The 21,318-nt window shown below is 45.8% G+C and overlaps 1 protein-coding gene across 1 annotated transcript; it reads right to left on the bottom strand.

Moving 5' to 3' along the window:
* Positions 1-3,550: 3,550 nt before the first annotated feature.
* Positions 3,551-12,298, bottom strand: LOC123346891 (olfactory receptor 6C75-like). Its single transcript, XM_044984335.1, has 3 exons — positions 11,708-12,298; positions 5,423-5,787; positions 3,551-3,656 (listed from the first exon to the last, which is right to left on the bottom strand). Exons 1-3 carry the CDS (start codon positions 12,296-12,298, stop codon positions 3,551-3,553), a joined length of 1,062 nt encoding a protein of 353 aa, XP_044840270.1.
* Positions 12,299-21,318: the final 9,020 nt, after the last annotated feature.

The raw sequence follows: 21,318 nt of genomic DNA, 5'->3' as shown, positions 1-21,318 counted from the left end.
TTGGTGTTGGGCTTTTGGAGCTGGCTGGTGCATCACTTCGGTTTTCTTTATGTTGATAAGAAGGCCGAAGTTATCGCATGCTGCTGCGAATTTGTCCATGCTGGCTTGCATTTCCTGCTCTGATCCAGCATTCAGGGCACAATCGTCAGCAAAAAGGAGGTCTCGTAGCACAGTCTCCTTTATCTTGGTGACAGCCTGGAGTCTTCGCAGATTGAACAGTTTCCCATCAGTCCTGTATCTCGGGCTGACTCCCAAGGAACTGTTCTGAAAGGCGTCTGACAGCATGGCTGAAACCATCATGCTGAACAGGGTCGGTGCCAACACACACCCTTGCTTGATGCCATTTGTGACGGGAAAGGCCTCTGAAGCTTCTCCGTTGTCCAGAACACGAGCTGTCATGCCGTCGTGGAACTGACGGACCATCAGGATGAATCTATCAGGGCACCCAAACTTCGACATGATACGCCACAGACCTTCACGACTGACAGTGTCAAAAGCCTTGGTGAGATCCACAAAGATGGTGTACAGTTCACGATTCTGCTCTTGACACTTCTCTTGGAGCTGTCAGACTGCGAAGATCATGTCCACAGTGCCACGCTCTTTACAAAAGCCGCACTGTGTCTCGGGTAATAGACCCTGTTCCAGGTGGTCAATCAGGCGATTCAGCAACACTTGTGCAAGGATCTTGCCTGCGCTGGAAAGCAATGATATTCCTCTATGATTATCGCAGACTATTCGATTTCCTTTCCTTTTATAGAGGTGTACGATGGACGCGTCTTTCAATTCCTGAGGAATAGACCCTTGATTCCAGAAGGACTGAAACAGTTGAGTGAGTTTGTCGACAAGCACTGCACCACCATCCTTATAAACTTCTGCTGGGATCACATCAGATCCTGAGGCCTTGCCACTGGACAGCTGGCTGATGGCCTGTAGGATTTCAGTCTCTGATGGTGGAACGTCCAGGCTGTGGTTGATATCCGCCTGGGGCATTCTATCAATCGCCTCGTTATTAATGGAAGATGGGCGGTTCAGTACGGATTGAAAATGCTCAGCCCAACGCTGTAGAATCAGAGTCTTCTCAGTAATGAGAGTTACACCATCTAAATCCAGTAAAGGAGCTCCCTGAGGGCCGAGGGCCGTACAAGGATCTGAGGGCTTCGTAGAACCGTTTGGCATCGTTTCTATCAGCAAACATCTGGATTTCACCTGCCTTGGCACTCAACCAGGAGTCCTGCATCTTGCGAAGCTTGCTCTGTACGGTCCTGCGAATGTTGTTAAAGGCATTTTTCTTAGCTGATGACGACGGGTCGTTCTGATGAGCACGGTGAAGGTGGTGCTTTTCAGCAAGTAAGGCCTTGATCTCTTCATCGTTTTCATCAAACCAGTCCTGCTGTTTCCTGTGTGAGGGTCCAAGAACCTTTAGTGCAGAAGAGTGCACAATATTCTGGAAACGTTCCCAGTCCTTCTCAGCATTTTCCTCTAATTGCAGCTCTAAGAGTTGGTTGTCAAGATCTTCTGCTAGTAAAGCTGCTGTATTGGGGTTCCTCAGTTTACTTTTTCACCACAGCTCTGTTTCCCTGCGGACGTCTCTTTGGCTTGATGTAAAGGCTTAATTTAGAGATGATGAGTCTATGATCAGTCCAACAGTCAGCACTCGGCATGGCCTTAGTCACCCTTACATCCTGTTTGTCTTTCCTCCGCATGATGACATAATCAATGAGATGCCAGTGCTTGGAGCATGGATGCATCCAGGACGTCTTTTTGCGAGTGGGCAGGCGGAAGATGGTATTGGTAATGATCAGATCATGAGCCACACATGTCTTCAGGAGTAGTAGGCCATTGCTGTTACATTTGCCGATTCCATTTTTTCCAATGACGCCATCCCAGGCAGAGTGATCAGATCCTACTCTCGCGTTAAAATCGCCAAGTAGAATCAGCCTGTCGGTACGCTTCACGGATGAGAGTAGGGCATCAAGATCTTCATAAAACTTGTCCTTTACTTCATCCGGATTCGTCATTGTGGGTGCGTAAGCGCTGATTAGTATAGCTTGCTTTCCTCTCGGTAGTGGAAGATGCAGTGTCATGAGTCAGTCGTTCACACCCTTGGGAAGACTGGCAAATTTGCAGACAAGTTGATTCTTAACCGCAAAGCCAACTCCAGATTCACGACGTTCGTCACTGCTACGTCCACACCAGAAGAATGTGTAACCACCCCCTATTTCTGTGAGCTGACCTTCGTTGGCTAGACGAGTTTCACACAGGGCCGCAATATCGATGTTAAATCTTGCGAGCTCTCTAGCGACCAGGGCTGTTCTTCTTTCTGGTCGATCTGCTTGAAGCGTGCGTACGTTCCACATACCAATAATGAGTGGTGTCACCTTGTGGTTTGTTATTTGAAGTTTTGTTGTTCGACCGCATAAGATGGGATCCCCTCCAACCACGGTAAGCTGGCCAGGGTTCTGTGAAGCAAACAATGTTTAGGGCACCTTTTCTAGCCCCTTCTTCTTGCTACGGAGGTGAGCAGTGCGGTCCTAAAAAGGGCTGCTCAGTCACTCAGGTAGACGCCGAATCCAGCTGTTGCTTCGATCAGCAAGAAGACGACCATTAGACCTGAGCCGCCTGTGTGCAGGTCCGCGGCTACAGCTCCCAGTGTATCCACACCTGCTGCTTCGTCGCTCGCCCATCGCCACAGGACTTTGAAATTTACGGAAGTTAGGAGATGTCAAGACTTGCGCGTGGATTGGATTAAAGTGAGGGAGAGGTGCGCATAGTCAGCCTCACTCTCTCTTCCCAGATCCCATCTTGCTCCAATGGCAGGACAAGAGTCGAGACGGTTGGAGATGGGCTGGGCGCAGTGGTTGACCAGGGCATCTTTCGCGTCTTGCCGTGCTCTTAGCGTACCACACCGCTTGCAGAAACCGCCTTCATGACCGTTGGTCCTATTCTAGAAGGTCTCATCCGCTCAATCCGCCGGAGTCTGTCTTCACATGCTCGGGATAGACAAAGCCCTATCTCACCGAAGGTCTATGCCCGACGGCTACCCTCAACCTGGTTTAGCCAGCCTGTCGAAGCTGTTGACCGGGGTGTGGCCGCTGCACTTGCTACAGCTACTGGGAGCCACAGGTGAGAGCTGAGTGACAGGTGGGGACCAAAGGTGGGCGAGCTGCCCTGAAAGGACACGACATGCCCCTACACCAGAGGTGCTACCCCTCCCTGAACACCCCATACACCCCACTGAACTACCACTCTTGGGATGGGCACTTTTTGCAGTCAGTTTTGGGGACCCACAGTGTAACAGTTCCCCTTCCTTTAAACTGCTCTGTGCCATTGGCAGCAGCAGAGCAGCTGATGCCCTGTATGGCCACAGGCCAAGTCCCTCCTTGGTGACTGTTTGACAGACCGGAATCCCAAGAATGTCCTCAGTTCCATGTGTGCCCTGGCTAACTCCCAGCTGGGTCTGGACAGTCCCAGTGGCCCTGGCTTGTGAGTCTACCTCTTTGTTTGGCCAGTCTCCATGGCCAGCCTGGTGCTGGTGCTTTGCTAGAGCTGGTCACAGCCGGGTGTAGCCCAGGTAAGAGCTATGAAGTTGTTCCTGGTGAAGTGTCCTGATGGTATGATGGTATTTTTCTGCTTGGGCCTGGCTATTTGCATCCGGCCTGTGTGAAAGCAGTGAAGGCAATAAGCACCATTTCAGGGGTGACAGATTTCCCAAGCTTACGTGCATATTTTTATTGTCCAACCATTAATTTTGATCAAAAATTGCTTTTTTACAGAAATTAAAAATTGGTTGAAATTGTCTTCACTCTGCCTGGTGCCCAGTTAAAAACTCCATGATGGGAATGTGGTTATGGCCACTTCCCTCCCTGGTCCTTCCAGTTAGATGGACAACACTTTCCTGAACTCCAGCTGGATCCTCCATTTCGTGTTTAGGGGCATAAAAAAACTATCTGCAGAAACAAACATGATGTCACCCATTGTGTTTTGCTTGTATTTGACTGTCTGAATTTGATTACAAGACTTTATTATCTAATATAGACATTGTTGCCAACTCTGTGAGTGCTCCGGGGCTGGAGTACCCACGTGGAAAAAATAGTGGGTGCTCTGCACCCACCGACAGCCAAGCTCCCCTCACCACCTGCCCCACCTCCTCCTCCCCTGAGTGCACTGTATCCCCACTCTTCCCCCTACCTCCAAGCCCTTCCCGCCCAGCCGCTGCCAAACAGCTGTTTGGCAGCGTTAGCACACTCTGGGAGGGAGGGGGAACGTGGTGTGTCCAGGGGAGGAGGTGGGGAAGAGGCGGGGCAGGGGCGGGGATTTCAGGAAAGAGTTGTAGGGAGGGGTTGGAGTGGGGATGGGGAAGGGGTGGGGCCTCATGAAAGGGGTGGAGTGGGGGTGGGGCCAGGGGGGGCGAGCACCCACGCTAAAGCCGGGAAGTCGGCGCCTATAAACATAGAGAAACAATGAACAGGGGATTTACTTGGATAATTAGTGGTTTTTGTGCCTTACACTATGTTAGCTGCGTGCATTTTCAGACGCTGTACAAGTTCATCCTATAGGGTGAACATTTAGCCAAGGCCATGCAGAAAAATACCATCACACTGGGTGCATCAGTGCTGAACATGAGAGAGTGACAAAGCTGTCCGCAACCGCCCTTTCCTATATGTTGGGTTACATGGACACAGCACAGAAACATAAACATTCTGTTTCAGTTACTCCATACATATCATCTCAATTTTTTTCATATTAGCACTGACATTTCCAATGGGAGTTTTCAACTTAATATCAATGAGGCCTGATTGCCTAAATCACCCAGGCAGCTTGAAAACTTTACGCTAAGTTTCAGCCCATTTTTGTGAAAGCCACATATTTACTGACCGCTTTTCTCAAGGCTTCTTTGACTTCTCTGTTTCTCAGGCTGTAGATGAGGGGATTTACCAGGGGAGTCATGACTGTGTAGGAAAGAGAGAGCACTTTGTTCAGGAGGCTTAATGTATTGTGTTTTGGAAGCACATAGACAATCATTAGGGTTCCATAGTAAATTGTCACCACAATGAGATGGGAGGAGCAGGTGGAAAAGGCCTTTTGTCTCCCAGTCGTGGAAGTGATACTCAGAATGCTGGCAATGATACACACGTAGGATGTCAGGGTTAGTAGGAATGGAGGCAGGGTGAATACACAGGATAGTATGAAATGGAACAATACTAACCAGTGTGTGTCACTGCAGGAGAGTTCCATGAATGGGATGACATCACAGTAGAAATGGTCAATTTCATTCAGGCCACAGAATGTTAACTGTGATAGGAATGAGACAAAGATGGTACTAGCCAAACAACCATTTAACCAGGACCCAGCAGCCAACTGGAGACAAAACCTGGTATTCATAAGAGTTGAATAGTGCAGGGGTTTACATATCGCTAAATACCGATCATAAGACATCACTGCTAGGAGATAGCATTCTGTACATACCAGAGAACCAAAGAAATACATTTGTATGATGCAGCCACTGAATGAGATGGTTTTGTCCCCAGTCAGAAGATTGGCCAGCATCTGGGGCAGGATGGTTGAGGTGTAGCAGGTCTCCAAGCAGGACAAGTTCCCTAGGAAGAAGTACATGGGGGTGTGAAGGTGCTGATCAGTCACGACTAGTGCAGTGATGAGAATGTTCCCAGTCACGGTTGCGATGTAGATCACTAGGAACATCAGGAAGAGAAGAATTTTCAGTTCAGGGAGATCCCCGAATCCTAAGAGGATGAATTCCATGACATCTGTTTGATTTCTGCAGTCTCTGTCTTCCATGGGTTTAGTCTCGGAACAATAAAACAAACTGGGCAATTGAATTGGAAAACCATAGTTAAAAGTTCATGATTTAATTCCATAAATATTCAGAAACTCCCCTTCCTCTCCTGGTTACAGGCTGGAATTTTAAATCTAAATGTAGATTTCACAACTAAGTGGCAGGAGTCTCAGCCTGAGCACATAACATTGGTGTCCAGGTAGATCTCCCTCTGCCATGTCAGAACAATGACTAATAAAATAGACTATTTCTCTGGTAACCGAGTATTGATATGACAGATCAAACCATTTCTTTATCTAGTGTCATATTCCTTCCACTGACATACAGGAGATTAACAATGATGCTTAAATGCTGTTTTTCACTTCTGGCAATGGCCAGAATCATGCCATGACTTAGGAGTCAAAATTAATAAATACATCAACTAAAATGTTGGACTGAGATTTCCAACCCAGTCTAGTGTCCTTAGGCACTGATCTTTGGTTACAATTAATGGAAATTAATATAACTATATATCCTGGTATATTCAGCTTTTCAGTGCCTTGTAGGAGAAGGAATAATTTTCATTTCAAGAGATCAGTTTATGCAATAAATTCCGAAGTGGAGTAAATTCTTTCTTAGTTCCTCTGGTGGTTATGGTGATGTGGGTCAGGGACTGGCAATGCCTTTTCTTTTTCCTGATGTTAACTGTAGCTGTAATAAAATACAACTCTTTGGGGGGTGGATCTTAGGATGGGACAGAACCAGGCTGATGTGCAACTCTAACTAGGGAGTGACCCTCTGCACTACATAATATTTGTGGAATGATAATTCACTTGGGGGTGGGGGTGGAAGATGTTGTCCCTGAACTCAGAGTCTAGAAACAATCTGGCATGTTTGATCTGAGCTAGTAAGATTCCTTCACCACTCCCCACCCTATTGGGGGACACTGAGCCTGATCCCCAGCTGATATAATTCAAGGTATCTCCATTTGTATTAGTGGGGCAGTTCCCCAACTGAGGACCTGTACAGGACATGGATCTCAGCCTCCATCTCTGTGAAATGGTGCTATGAATGCTGACTGGCACTGCTGAGGGAAGGTGAGGCTAAAACTGCTAATATTCACCTGAAGAAGATCTCTGTGTTGCTCAAAAGCTTCTCTCGTTCACCAACAGCAGTTGGTCCAATAAAAGATATTATCTCACCCACCTTGTCCCTCTGCTATTCACAAGACACATTCATGCCTCTGTTTGGCAGTGGTATAGAAATACAGTCAGGAAGATGGTGCTCACCTGTAACCACAGCACAGCCCAAGCTTGAAGCAATGAACTCTTATTTCTCAGGGTTCGGCCGCCAGGATTCAGGATCCTCAGGTGAGGTTCTTGTCTCTCCTCTTTCTGCAGAAACTGGGTTTTCTCAGTGAAGAGACCTGCAGTTACCTGAAGGGATGAGCAGGTGCATTTGATCTACATTTGAGCAATGAGCTTCCCCTTGGATTTACAAAGTACAAATGCTGCCTCATATTTGTATTCAGTCTTCACGGTTTTTAGTACGGTCACACTTCAACCTTTCTCCCGCTTCATTGATTTTTTTTGTCTCCAAAGCTTTATAGCTAACAATGCCCACTGGGACATGTACAATGTGACATGTATAATTGAATCTTTTATTAAGTCTAATGAGTCCATGTGGAATATATTTTAGATCATGAACAAACACCAGCTTCCATTCTTGGGAGACGCCTGTTATAATCTACTTACCCTACCCAGTTATTAATATTCAATATATGCTGCCACCTAGTGGCCCTTTTCCTAGTATTAGTCTATTGGCTACAAAAATCTATTGGTCCCTAGTCAGTATTTCTGACACCCTCTTTAGTTCCTCTGCTCTGCTGCCATCTAGTGTTGATTTCCCAGCATGGCAGCCTGTTTCTTTGCTGTCCTCTAGAGGATTCTTCTTCTTGTCATAGCTGCATCTTTCCAGTACTTGACTCATGTCACCTGCTGGCCCTTATTTAGTATAACAGCCCATTTCTCACTCCACAACATCTGCTACTATCCACAGTTCATTACATATTGCAGATGTCCTTTTCTCTTCAGGGCCCATTTCCCACCATTTATACACTGTTATTCAACTTCACCTTCCTTTCCACTTCCCTCAGGTGGTCATTTGGCAACATAACATCTCCTTTCTTGCCCTTCCACTTTGGCTGCTATCCACTGGACAACACCGCTACATCTTTCCATTCCTCTGCCCCCTAATGACCCTAGAGAGCTTAATCACACCTTTCCTCATTTCTTACCTACTGCTAAGTGTGCGCTATTCCAAAGCATAGCCACTGAGAACCAAATCGTAGAGCAGCCTGATTGCAACATTAGTGGCTGTAGAGAGCCTGAGACATAAGGCCTAAGGCCTGAGCAGAAGTCAGGCCTGTCTGCTATAAAGCAAAGTCAGACTGTGAGCAGAAGTAGGATGTTACAAAACATGCCTGCTGGCAGGTTCACTCTCTGATATATAAACTTTTCCATTATTGGAAAAACAGAAGCAGCCCTAGGCACTTAGCAGTCATGTAAACACATTCCAGAGGGATGGTACCAGAAAACCCAATACGAAGAATGGCAGAAGCGCACTCCCCAAAGATAAGAGGAACATGCTGACCCCTTAAAGATAAGGTCAGGATGACAGTAAGAAGGATAGAGATGCTTTGATAAGGTATTGGGTGGTGACAAACACAGCAGGGGGCAGTCACTAACTATGTCAGAGGGACAATACGAAACTGGTTTGTATCAGTATATAAAAGAAGAGTAGCAGAGGGGTTGACTTTGTCCAGCCTAGGAGGGAAAAGAAAATACCCGCTGTTCACTGAGCCATATCCATTGTCACGGGCATACATATACTAGTGTAACTATAGCTATTGATCCGGGCACCTAGGGCCGTGCTTCGTCGGCAATAAACCTGGCTAAGTGCCTGCGCTAACCGAAGAGGAGTCTGGTGGTTTTATTGGGCAGTTCGAACAAAGTCTGCTGTACTGGCTACCTGGCCAGAGTCAGTGCAGCAAACGAGAGAACACACACATGCAGCCAAAACATCTAATGACAGCGGCTACAACAGCACCTTAAACAACAGCAGTGGCTCACAAACGTTTAGCAGGGCTTTCCCATTCATCCAGTGCATTTCTGTTGATGTGGGGTCTCTTTCCAATGGAAATGCATAGATTGAACCTACCGTGACAGGACACCAGTGGGTCTCCAGGCAGAGCTTTTCACAGGTGTCTAAGGGAGTTAAGCATCCAACTTAAGGATTTGGGTGCCTAACTCCTTAGGTCCCTTGGAAAGTAATTTCTGCAGAGCTGAAGTCCTACCATTGTCAGTGGAGCCCATCTCCCCTGTCTCTGGCCAAGCCCTGACATGCTCCCTGTGACTGAGCCAGCGCTGCCATTTTGACATCACAGGAGTTCTGCCCATTGGTATGCGGTAGCCGCGTCCTCTCGCCATAGGTTGCCTCACGCCCCAAGGAGAGTGCCCTGCATATAGCAGAGCTTTCTAAGGCACCTGGCGCTGGCTGGACACTGTGCCCTGAGAAATATCCCTCTCGGGACAGCCGCTTGTTGCAGTGAGTTTTGGGGACACTCATTGCAACAGTTCCCCTCCCTTTGAACTTCTCTGTGCAGCTGGCGGCACCAAATCAGCTTCTGCCTTGCAGGGGCACATGCAGAGTCCTTCATCAGTGACTGTTTGACAGACACGACCCCAGGAATGGCCTCAGTTCTACATGTGCCCTGGCAAATCCCCTGCTGGGTTTGGACAGACCCAGTGGACCTGGCTTGTGAGTCTACTTCTTTGTTTGCCCAACTTCCCGCTTCCAAGGGCCTGGTGATCCTGGTGCTGTGGCTTTGCTGGAGCTATTCACAGCTGGGCTTAGTCCAGGTAAGAGCTATGAAGATGTTCCTGGTGAAGTGTCCATGGGTCATTTCTGGGGCCTGGCTGTTTGCATCCGGCCTGTGTGAGCGCAGTGAAGGTGTTGGATTTGCAGAGGCATATGATAGTAATAAGCGCAATTTCAGGGGTGGCAGATTTCCCAGGCTTGCGACCCCATCTATGCTGCACAAGGAGTTAGCATTTTTATTGTCCAAGCATTCATTTTGATCAGAAATGGCTTTTTGATGGAAATAAAAAATTGGTTAAAATTGTCTCCACTCCACCTAGTTCCCAGTTAGAAAGTCTATGATGGGACCATGGTTATGGCCACCTCACTCCCTGGTTAAAAGGACAATACTGACCTGAACTCTCTTTGGATTCTCCATTGTGTCCTTAGGGGCATAAGAAACGACCTGTAGCTACAAGCATGATGAAGTCATCCTGTCACGGATCCACAGGTCTGGTGCTCTTGAACAGCTCTGGAAGAGTCCCTTGGAGAACCCCTACAGGTTGTCAGCCCCCTTAGGGCCACACGCTCACCAGGGTAGGCCTCTTGGCTTCACCGCCTCCTGGAACCTAATGTAGCAGCCTTCAGCACCCCTGCTTCTCACTGTGAGCTCCCCTCATTGAGTCGACCCGAACTGGACATGTGGGGAAGATTTGCACACCCAAAATGGGCAATGAACCCCCGACTTCCTGACTCTGGAGTGACTTTCACCCAGGCTTGTAAAAGCAGGAGGGTTTATGAGATGTTTGGAACACAGCATAGAAAGTCCTTCATTAACACAGAGAACGGAAAGTTACATCTGGGTCAATCTTAAAGCCCAGAACTCTCTGACCTCTCTGTAGTCCCAATCCAGAAGCTTCTCCCTGCCTCCAGCAGCCCACATTTAAGAATCCCACCTGGCCACTCCCCAGTCCTCTGTCCTCCATCTTGTCACACCCAGCTGTCTTCCTGCTAAGGGTGGGCCATCCATGGTCATTTGTTGCTAGGCAGCAAATGTCCGGGCAATTGTAGTGGCCATTGTCTTCTGGGAGTCTCCATGGGCATTGGTACCCAGTCCCCAGGCAGCTAGGCATCGATCAGACCTATGTCTCTAAGTCTCTGCAAAGAGTAAACAGTCCTTTCCTCTACCTAATTAAATATGCACCCCAGAGAGGAAACTGAGGCACACACAATATTCATATGAAACGTTATGAAAAATTCCCACTTTATCTGAATTTGATTACAAGATTTTATTATCTAACATAGATTAGCAATGAACAGGGGAGGTACAGAGGGATTTACTTTCATGTTTAGTGGATTTTGTGCCTTACACAATGTTTGCTCTGTGCAGTTTTGGACACTGTCCACCCTTCTCACATAGGGTGAACTGCCAACACCATGGAGAAAAATACCATAATACAGTGTGTATCAGTGCTGAACATGAGAGAGTGACAGAGCTGTCCACAATGGCAATTTCCTATAAGTTGTGTTACATGGACACAGCGAGGGACCACAAAAACTGTCTTAGTAACTCTATGCAGATCATCTCCAATTCTTTTTCATTTTAGTGCTCAGATTTTTCAATGGGACTTTTCAACTTAATTTTAATGGGGGCTGATTGCTTAAATCACCCAGGCAGCTTTGAAAACCTGAGGCTAAGTTATCTCGGAGTTTCTGCATGTTTTTGTGAAAGCCACATTTACTGACTGCTTTGCACAAGGCTTCCTTGACCTCTCTGTTTCTCAGGCTGTAGATGAGGGGGTTTACCAGGGGAGTCAGGACTGTGTAGCAAAGAGAAAACACTTTTTTCAGGTCTCTGAGTGTTTCACATTTCGGTAGCATGTAGACAATCATTATTGTGCCATAGAAAATTGTCACCACGATGAGGTGAGAGGAGCAGGTGGCAAATGCCTTCCGCCTCCCGGTGGTGGAAGGGATTCTCAGGATGGTGGCAATGACACACACATAGGATGTCAGGGTTAGTAGGAATGGAGGCAGAGTGAATACACAGGCTAGAATGAAATCTAGCAATATGATCAGGTGTGTGTCACTGCAGGAGAGTTTTATCAATGGGATGGAGTCACAATAGAAATGGTCAATTTCATTCGGGCCACAGAATATTAATGGTGACATGAATAATATAAAGATGGCAGTAACCAAAGAACCATTTAACCATGACCCAGCAGCCAACTGGAGGCAAAACCTGGTATTCATAAGAGTTGAATAGTGCAGGGGTTTACATATCGCTAAATACCGATCATAAGACATTGCTGCTAGGAGATAGCATTCTGTACATCCCAGAGAAGCAAAGAAATACAGTTGTGTGATGCAGCCACTGAATGAGATGGTTTTGTCCCCAGTCAGCAGACTGGCCAGCATCCGGGGCAGAGTGGTGGAGGTGTAGCAGGTCTCCAAGCACGACAAGTTCCCAAGGAAGAAGTACATGGGGGTGTGAAGGTGCTGATCAGTCACAACTAGTGCAATGATGAGGATGTTCCCGGCCATGGTTGTGATGTAGATCACTAGGAACATCAGGAAGAGAAGAATTTGTAGGTCAGGGAGATCCCCAAATCCCAGGAGGATGAATTCCATGATGGCTGTTTGATTTCTCCTGGCTGTGTCTGCCATGGGTTTAGTCTAGGAATAATAAAACTGTAACTGAATCAGAAGGACATAGAATTTAAAGTTAATCAAGTCTTTTGAATTAATTCCATAAATATTCAGAAACTCCCCTTCCTCTCCTGGTTACAGGCTGAAATTTTAAGACTAAATGTAGATTTCAGAGCAAACTGCCAGGAGTCTCAGTCTGAGAACAGAACATTGGTATCCATGTAGACCAGCCTCTGCCATATCACAGCAATGACAACTATAACAGCCCATTTTTCTGGTAACCAAGTACTGATATGACAGATCAGGCCCTTTCCTTATCTACTATTATATCCCATCTAGTGACTGACTGAAGTTTAACAATGATGCTTAAATGCAGCATCCACTTCTTGCAAGGGCCAGAATCATGCCATGTCTTAGGAGTCAAAATCAATAAACACATCAACTAAAATCTTGGTCTGAGATTTTTCAGTGCAGTCTAGTGTCCTTAGGCATGGATCTTGTTAATTAATGGAATTTATGATTTAATGTAAATTAATATATGTTGATATATTGAGCATTTTTGTGTCCAATTTTAAATGGAATAATTATTTTCAACCCCTTCACAAAAGGTCAGTTTATGTCAGAAATTATGAAGTGAAATAAATTATTAGCTCATGTAATGAGAAGGAGAAGGACATGATGAGGGACTGTCAATCCCTTTTCTGTTTTGGATAAGAATTCCCTGTGTTAACATTGCAGCAGTATTAAACTACCATTTTGTCGGTGGGTGTTAAGAGGGTTGCAAATCTGCCTAGTTTTGCCCTTTACCTGTGCAGTGATTCATCACTCCTGAATAGTTGTGGGCTGATAATACAGGAACGAGAACGAGACTGGTGAAGAAAGATGCCCCTGAAGTCAGAGTGTAGAAACAATCTGGAATGTGCTACCCTGTGATCTGTGTTTCCTTGTGATCCACCCGAAAGGGACTCAGTCCTGTGTTCCATAAGGACTAACATGTCCCATTGAAGAACCTCAATGTTATCTGCACTCTAAAGGCCTTCTCAGGTCAGGGGGTGGGTAGTGGTGAGGTATTCAGAGAAGAGTGGCAAGAATGATTGAGATAGGAAAAACTACCATCTGAAGAGAGATTGCAAAGGTCAGGATTGACATGATAGACAAAGATCTGGAGAAGGCAGCATGTGGAACTTCTGTTTTCCCTGCCCCTTACTGCAAGAACAAGTGGGACATACAATGAAATTAAAAGGTGGGAAACTTAAAATCTATAAAATGAAATACTTGTTCACACAGCATGTAGTTAAAGTGTGGCACTCACGGTGATGCTGGTAGACCAGGTACCAGCTCCTGCCAAGGTCTCCTTCTCTCAGTGGGACACTGACAGATACACAGCTGCAATCACCCTTGCTGTTGAGACAAGCCTGTATTACCTTTTGAAACCTGAGACTGAGACTCACTCACAGGTCTGTTTTCTTGCTTTAATCTTGTAAATAACTCTCATTTTCTTTTCCTATTTAATAAATCTTCCTATAGTTCACTACAGCATTGGGTACAAGTGTCGTCTTTGGTGTGAGACCTAAAGTGCAATTCACCTGAGGGAAGTCATGAGTAACCTGAATATTGCTGCGATTCTTGGCGTAAGGGGCCGTGTACCACAGATACGGTCACCTGGGTGGCAGGAGAGACTGGTGCAGCCAAGGGGACTGTAAGTGACTGTCAGGGCTCTTAAAGTGCCTGAGGAGTTTGCACTCAGTGCAGTTGGTTGGTGAAATCTAAGTTTAGAACTCACAACCAATGAGGGTTTGTGCTCTGGTTTGTAACTGTCTGCCCTGAGTATGGCACTCACCCTGTTGCATCCTCAATGGGAGCATCACACTCACAGCTACAGGAAGTCATTGATATAAAGGACTTAACTAGATTCCAGAAGAGATTGAGATCAATATCCAGATATAAATATCCAGAGTTATCAAAATTAATGGCAACAACAGTTTTGGAATAAATATTAAACCTCATGTTTTGGGGGGTTAAGCCAATCTCTAACTATTGTAGTCCAACATGACACATGTTGCGGGAGATCATCCCAGAACTGTTACTGCGGTGTTCTGACATTTCCCTCTGAAACATCTAGTACTAGCCACTCTTGGAGAAAGATACTGGACAGGATGGCCCTTGGGTGTGATGTAATCTGGCAGTTCCTATATTACTACGTTCTCCTAAAGTGATACAGAGAAACCCCAAATTCCAATTAGTTCAAGAAGCTACTCTTTAGATACTTCAGCCTCTGATAGGCTGTTACCTGAAAAAAGTTGACCTGGCATAGATAACTTTTTGTAACACTTCTTGGAGAAGATAATACAAAGAAATCATTTGAGGTGAAGTTGTCAAACTAGGGGTTCTGGACATTAATTCTAATAGGAGATAAGGACACCCAATTCCTAGGTGGCTTTGCAAATCTCAGTCTTAGACCTTCTGAAATATCTATATCTATATCTTCTTTATTCCATGGATTCTCTTGCAACCTGCTTGACTCAGATATAGTGAAACAGTTTTCTTATTTACTTTTAACTAAGACCCTTTATTCTTCAAATTCCTTCTTATGCTCCTAATTTTGTTCTTACACTTTACCCATCTTAAATGCCATTTGAATGTTCCTTTCTATCAGCTTTACTTAATTTTGATTTCCATTATTATCTTCCACACTTCACCCTAGTTATCCTGAGCCAGATCCCCAGCTGGTATCAATCAGTCGTAGTTCTGTTGGAGTGATGGGCCAGATCCCCAGCTGAGGACCTTGCACAAGACATGTATCTCAATTTCCCCATTGTTAAATAGTGCTATTAACACCGACTGGCACTGCTGTGGGAAGGTGAGGCTAAAACTGCTAATATTCACAGAGAGAAGGTGAGTGAGATAATATCTTCTATTGGACCAACTTCTGCTGGTGAGAGAGACAAGCTTTCGAGTTGAGCTCTGTTTGGCTCGAAAGCTTGACTCTCTCACCAACAGAAGTTGGTCCCATAAAAGATATTACCTCACCCACCTCGTCTCTCTAATATTGTGGGACCAACACAGCTACAATAACACTGCATAAAATATTCACAAAGCACTTTCATGCCCCTGTTTGGAAAGTGGTATAGAAACACAGTCAGGAAGAGGGTGCTCACCTGTAACCACAGGATGGCTCAAGCTTCAAGCAATGAGCTCTTATTTCTCAGGGACTGGCAGTTAGGACTTGGTTTCCAGTTAGGACTGAGGTTTTTGGGTCTCATCATTCAATAGAAACTTTATCTTCTCAGCAAAGACACCTGCATCTACCTGAAAAGATGAGCAGCTGCTGTGATCTGTCTTAGAACATGCTCCTCCCACTCTATTTACAAAGTGCAGAGTCCTCATATTTGTATCCTTCTCCATGGAAGGCTGCATCTCCCTTGACTCCACCTCTGAAGAGGCTGAGCCTGGAGAGTTAGCCCTGTGTTTTCTGTGCAGACAGTACAAACAACTCTCCTGATACAACCAACCTCCAACACCCAGAGGAATTGCCTTTCTGCTACCAGCTGTATGAGCTCATTGCTCTGCTTGGCTGAAATGTAACGTAGTGTCCCTGGAGTGTATGGCCATGCAGAGACTGACTCTCCTCGGCAATCTTTACTCATGTCAGTTGTCCCATTGCCTTTGTAGTAGAAGAAGAGAGCCTGAGACATGAGGCCTGGTATAAGGGGCCTGGTATGAGATCTAAGGCCTGAAGTAAAGTAATCAGGCCTGGCTGATATGAAACAAAGTTAGGAAAATCAGACTGTGAGCAGAAGTCAGGCCCTGTTACAAAACATGCCTACTTGCAAGTTCACAGAACCTGGCAGGAACAGGGCTGGTGTTGGAAAAACAGAAACATTCCTAAGTAGTGCTAGGCACAGGACACTCATGTAAACTCATTCCAAAAGGGTAGTACCAGAACACCCCGATACCAAGTATGGTGTAAACACACTCCCCGAAGATAACAGGGACACACTGACGCCTCCTAAAGATAAGGTCAGGATAACAGGGTGATGGATAGAGATGTTCTGATCGAACCAACAGGTACAAGGTAAAGTGGTAACAAGCCACCCAAGAGAGGTAATGACTGGGGAGCAGGAAGCCTGAGACTGGGTGGCCTCACTGGACCATAGCTGAGGAACACATGTGTATTTGTCCTGACCTTGACCAATCATTGCACATTCAATGCTGTTTCAAAAAAGCAAATGCAATTTTAGGTTGTATGAACAGAGGCATAACACGCAAGTCTCGGGAGGTGATAGCACCACTGCTCGGCTCTGGTTAGCCTGAGCCGAAGACACTGTCCAATTTTGGTCAACAATGTATAGAAAGGATGTAGAGAAACTGGAAAGGATCCAGAGACGAACGACAAAGATGATCAAAGGGATGGAATGCAAGTCATGTGAGCAAAAGGCTGAAGGAACTGGGTATGTTTAGTTTGGAAAAGAGCAGATTAATGTGGGACATGGTAGCAATATTCAAACACTTGAAAGGCTGCCATAAAAAACGACTAAAGTTGGTCTCTCTTGCCACAGTAGGCAGGATAAGAGGGAATGGGTTCAAACTGCAGCATAGCAGATTTAGATTAAATCTCAGGAATTTCTTTCACTGGAAGTTTTCAAAAGGTGGCTGGTCTTGGATGGCTGAGACTCAACAAATCCTGCATCTTGGCAGGGGATTAGACTACATGAGCCTTGCAGTCCCTTCTAACCCAAGGCTTCTATGCTGCCACCTATTGGCCATTTTACAGTATAACTTTCCCATTAGTTTCTCGGCTACTGAAATCTACTGGTCAGTATTTCTGACCTTCACCCCTTTCCTTTCCTCTACTCTGCTGCCATCTAATGTCGATTTCCCAGCATGTCAGCCTGTTACTATGCTCTCCTCTAGTGGATTCTTCTTGCTATAGCTGATTCTTTCCCATTTTTGACTCTCATGTCACCTGTTGGACATTATTTAATATAACAGCCCATTTCTCAATCCACAACATCTCCTACTGTCCCCCGTTCATTACAAAGCACAAAGTTCCTTTTCTCTTCAATGCTCTTTGCTCACCACTTACACAGTGTTATACAGCTTCACCTCCCTTTCCACTTCCCACTGTTGGTCATTTGGCAACATAAGTTCTGCTTTCTTGTGCTTCCACTTTGGCTGCTGTCCACTGGGCTGCACCTTTCCCATTCCTCCTCCCTCTAGTGGTCCCACGCAGCATAAATGCATCTTTCCTCATTTCTTACCTATTGCTAGGTGTGCCCAGTTCAAAATTTTAACCATTGGGAACCAAATCACACAACAGCATGTTTGCAACAATAGTGGCCACAACTACATATACAACATTAGCGTGTCTCAAACGTTTATCGGGGTTTACCATTAATTCAGTGCATTTCTGTTGCTGGGGAGTCTGTTTCCAGTGGAAATACATAGACTGAAGCTACAATGACGGCAGCCCAGTGGTTCTCCAGGCTGAGATTCTAGGAGGTGTTTAAGCGAGATAGGCACCCAAATCCTTTTGCAGTGGGAGATGGATGCTTAACTCTGTTAGGTCACTTGGAATATCCTTTCTGCAGTGCTGAAGTCATACAGTTTTCATTGGTTCCCAGCTCCCCTGCCTCTGGCTAAGTCCTGACGTGCTCTCAGTGGCTGAGCCAGCACTGGTGTGTTTGGCACCACAGGAGTTCTGCTCGTTGTTAGGCGGTGGCCACTTTCTCTCACCATAGGCTGTGTCATGGCCCTAGGAGAGGGACTTGCATGCAGCAGAGCTGTCCAAGACAGCCTGGGGAGGCTGGACACCATGTCCTGAGAACTAGCCCTCTTGGGGCTTGTACTCATTGCTGTGAGTTTTGGGGACACTCATTGTAACAGGTCCCCTCCCTTTGAACTGCTCTGTGCAATTGGTGGCAGCAGAGCAGCTCGTGCCCTTGAGGGCCTCATGCAGAGCCCCTCGTCAGTGACCATTTGACAGACCCGATCCCAGAAATGGCCTCAGTTCTACCTGTGCCCTGGCTAACCCGCTGCTGGGTCTGGACAGTCCCAGTGCCCCTGGCTTGTGAGTCTACCTCTTTGTTTGCCCAACCTCCCCGCCTCCAAGGGCAATGAGAGCCTGGCGCTGTTGCTTTGCTGGAGTTGGTCACAGCCAGGTTTCGGTCAGATAAGCGCTATTGAGCTGTTCCTGATGAAGTATCCAGAGGTTACTGCTGGGGCCTGGCTGTTTGCATCTGGCCTGTGTGAGTGTAATGAAAGTGGTTGGTTTGCAGGGGGTATGATGGGGATGGAATTAGGCACAATTTCAGAGGTGGCAGATTTCCTAAGCTTATGACCCCACAAAGGCTGCACCAAGAGTCTGGACAACAAAAATACCAACATTTATTTTGATAATAATGGTTTTTTTACAGATATATAAAAATGTTTAAAATTGTCTCCACTGCTCCTGGTGCCCAGTTGAAAACTTTATGATGGGAACATGGTTTTGGCCACCTCCCTCCCTCGTCCTTCCACTTAGTTGGACAATGGGAGTTTTCAACTTAATTTTAATGGGACTATGCAACGGGACCCTGGGTGTACAACCTGGAGCTGTGTGACCGCTGTGTCCCCTTATCTCTCCAGCCTGGGCTGTCTCTCATGATGCTTTAATAGTGAGAAGCAGAATCCCCCGCCCTCCCCAGTTGCTGTTATCACACAGTCACCAGCATACAGAGACACACTCAACTGAGTTGCATGAATGCTCTCCAAGCTACTCATGAACTATACAGAGGGAGACACCACCAAATGCCCCAAGCCTTGCACCCCAGAAATGTACCATCTTACACTGCTCAAGACCTTCTCTTGAACAATGCAAGCTCATTAATTAGTTCACCACTTCATCAAAGGATAGTGGGCACCAGCCTTTATAATCTGAGCAGATTCCCCAAGAATTTTATACAAACTCACTGGTTAACGTTAAACATTAAAATAAGTTTATTAACTACAGAAAGATAGATTTTAAGTGATTATAAGTGTTAGGTAACTGTCTCTGACCCTTATGCCTAAGAAATAAAAAGGAAACACACATTCTACATTCTAAACTTTATCAGACTCAGTAAGATTTGATTCAAACAGCTTTTCTCACCACACTGAATGTCACAGGCAAGTTACAGTTCTTAATACACAGGCTGAATTCCCCTCCTAGCTTGGGACCAACCTCCGCAGTTCAAAGTCTTTGTCTTCCCAGTTTTGTGTTGCCTCCAGAATATGTGGGGGAGGAGAGAGGTGGTCTCATGATGCCACTGTCCCTTATTTTATACTCTCAATTCATGTCCCTGGAAAAATACTGGCGCAGACATGTCCTGGTGGGCCTTGCTGAGACACAGAGTTCAGAAATTCCCATTGTGCAGTGCTTGCGCAACTGTCTTTTACAGAATTATGAATCTCTTGTTTGCAATTCCCTTGCTGGTCAATGGCTGGTGATGGTCATTTAATGAACACCTGAGTGTGGGTCAGCTCCTATGTTGTCACTGGAGAACTAACAGTGGGCGACTCCAGACTCCCAACATAATTCAATAACAACCATATAACAAAAGCTCATAACATTTTATGCAATGATGATATACATGTTTTGACAGAGGAATGTGTTTCAGCAGATCATGACCTTTCATATGATACCTTACAAGGCATGCTTTTTATGAAATATCACAATATACAAAAGATGAATATAGGGGTTACAGGGTGCTACTTTGAGGTACAGTGCATCACAGGCTCCTTGCTTCAATCACCCAGGCAGCTTTCAAAACTAAGTCTAAATTATTATCTTATAGTCCCTGCATGTTTCTGTGAAAGCCACATTTACTGATTGCTTTGCTCAAGGCTTCCTTGACCTCTCTGTTTCTCAGGCTGTAGATGAGGGGGTTTACCAGGGGAGTTAGGATGGTGAAGCAAAGAGAGAGCACTTTCTTCAGATCTCTGAGTGTATCATGTTTCGGCAGCATGTAGAAAATCATTATGGTGCCATAGAAAATTGTCACCACAGTGAGGTGAGAGGAGCAGGTGGAAAAGGCCTTTTGTCTCCCGGTAATGGAAGGGATTCTTAGGATGGTGGCACTGATACACATGTAGGACGTCATGGTTAGTAGGAATGGAGGCAGGGTGAATACGGAGACGAATATGAGATTCACCAATATGCTCAGGTGTGTGTCACTGCAGGAGAGTTCCATCAGTAGGATGGGATCACAATAGAAATGGTTAATTTCATTTGGGCCACAGAAAATTAACTGTGATATGAATAATATAAAGATGGTAGTGGCTAAGCTGCCATTTAACCATGACCCAGCAGCCAACTGGAGGCAAAACCTGTTATTCATAAGAGTTGAATAGTGCAGGGGTTTACATATCGCTAAATACCGATCATAAGACATTGCTGCTAGGAGACAGCATTCCGTACCTGCTAGAGCACAAAAGAAATACAGTTGTGAGAGGCAGCCACTGACTGAGATGGTTTTGTCCCCAGTCAGGAGACTGACCAGCATCCTGGGCAGGATGGTTGATGTGTAACAGGTCTCCAAGCAGGACAAGTTCCCTAGGAAGTAGTACATGGGGGTGTGAAGATGCTTATCAGCCACAACTAGTGCAGTGATGAGCATGTTCCCGGCCATGGTTGTAATGTAGATCACTAGGAACATCAGGAAGAGAAGAATTTGCAGGACAGGGAGATCCCCGAATCCCAAGAGGATAAATTCTGTGACTGCCGTTTGGTTTCTCCGTTTTATGTCTGCCATGGGTTAAGTCTAGGAATAATAAAGCAAACTGTGCAATTGAATTGGAAGAACAGAGCTGAAAGGTAATCAAATGTCGAGAATTAATTCCATAAATATTCAGAAACTCCCTCCATTTCCTGGCTACCAGCTGAAATTTTAAGGCTAAATGTAGACTTCAGTCAAAGTGCATGTAGTCTCAGTTCGAGAACAGATCTTTTGTATCCATGTAGACCACCCTCTGCCATATCAGAGCACTGACTAGTACAACAGTCCATTTCTCTGATAGCC

This window comes from Mauremys mutica, chromosome 12 (assembly GCF_020497125.1).
Source record: "Mauremys mutica isolate MM-2020 ecotype Southern chromosome 12, ASM2049712v1, whole genome shotgun sequence".
In the NCBI taxonomy this organism is placed as follows: Eukaryota; Metazoa; Chordata; order Testudines; family Geoemydidae; genus Mauremys; species Mauremys mutica.
The sequence above is the reverse complement of the archived record's forward strand: the minus strand, read 5'-3'. Positions and strand labels throughout refer to the sequence as shown.

Excerpts from the sequence above, each read along its gene's own strand:
- LOC123346891 (XM_044984335.1), bottom strand. The coding sequence starts at position 12,298 with ATGGCAGACACAGCCAGGAGAAATCAAACAGCCATCATGGAATTCATC. Across the intron at positions 5,788-11,707 it reads CCTGCAGTGACACACACCTG|AGAGACTGCAGAAATCAAAC; the intron begins ATCATATTGCTA and ends CCCATGGAAGAC. Across the intron at positions 3,657-5,422 it reads GCAGTGATGTCTTATGATCG|GCCGGATGCAAATAGCCAGG; the intron begins GTATTTAGCGAT and ends GCTTTCACACAG.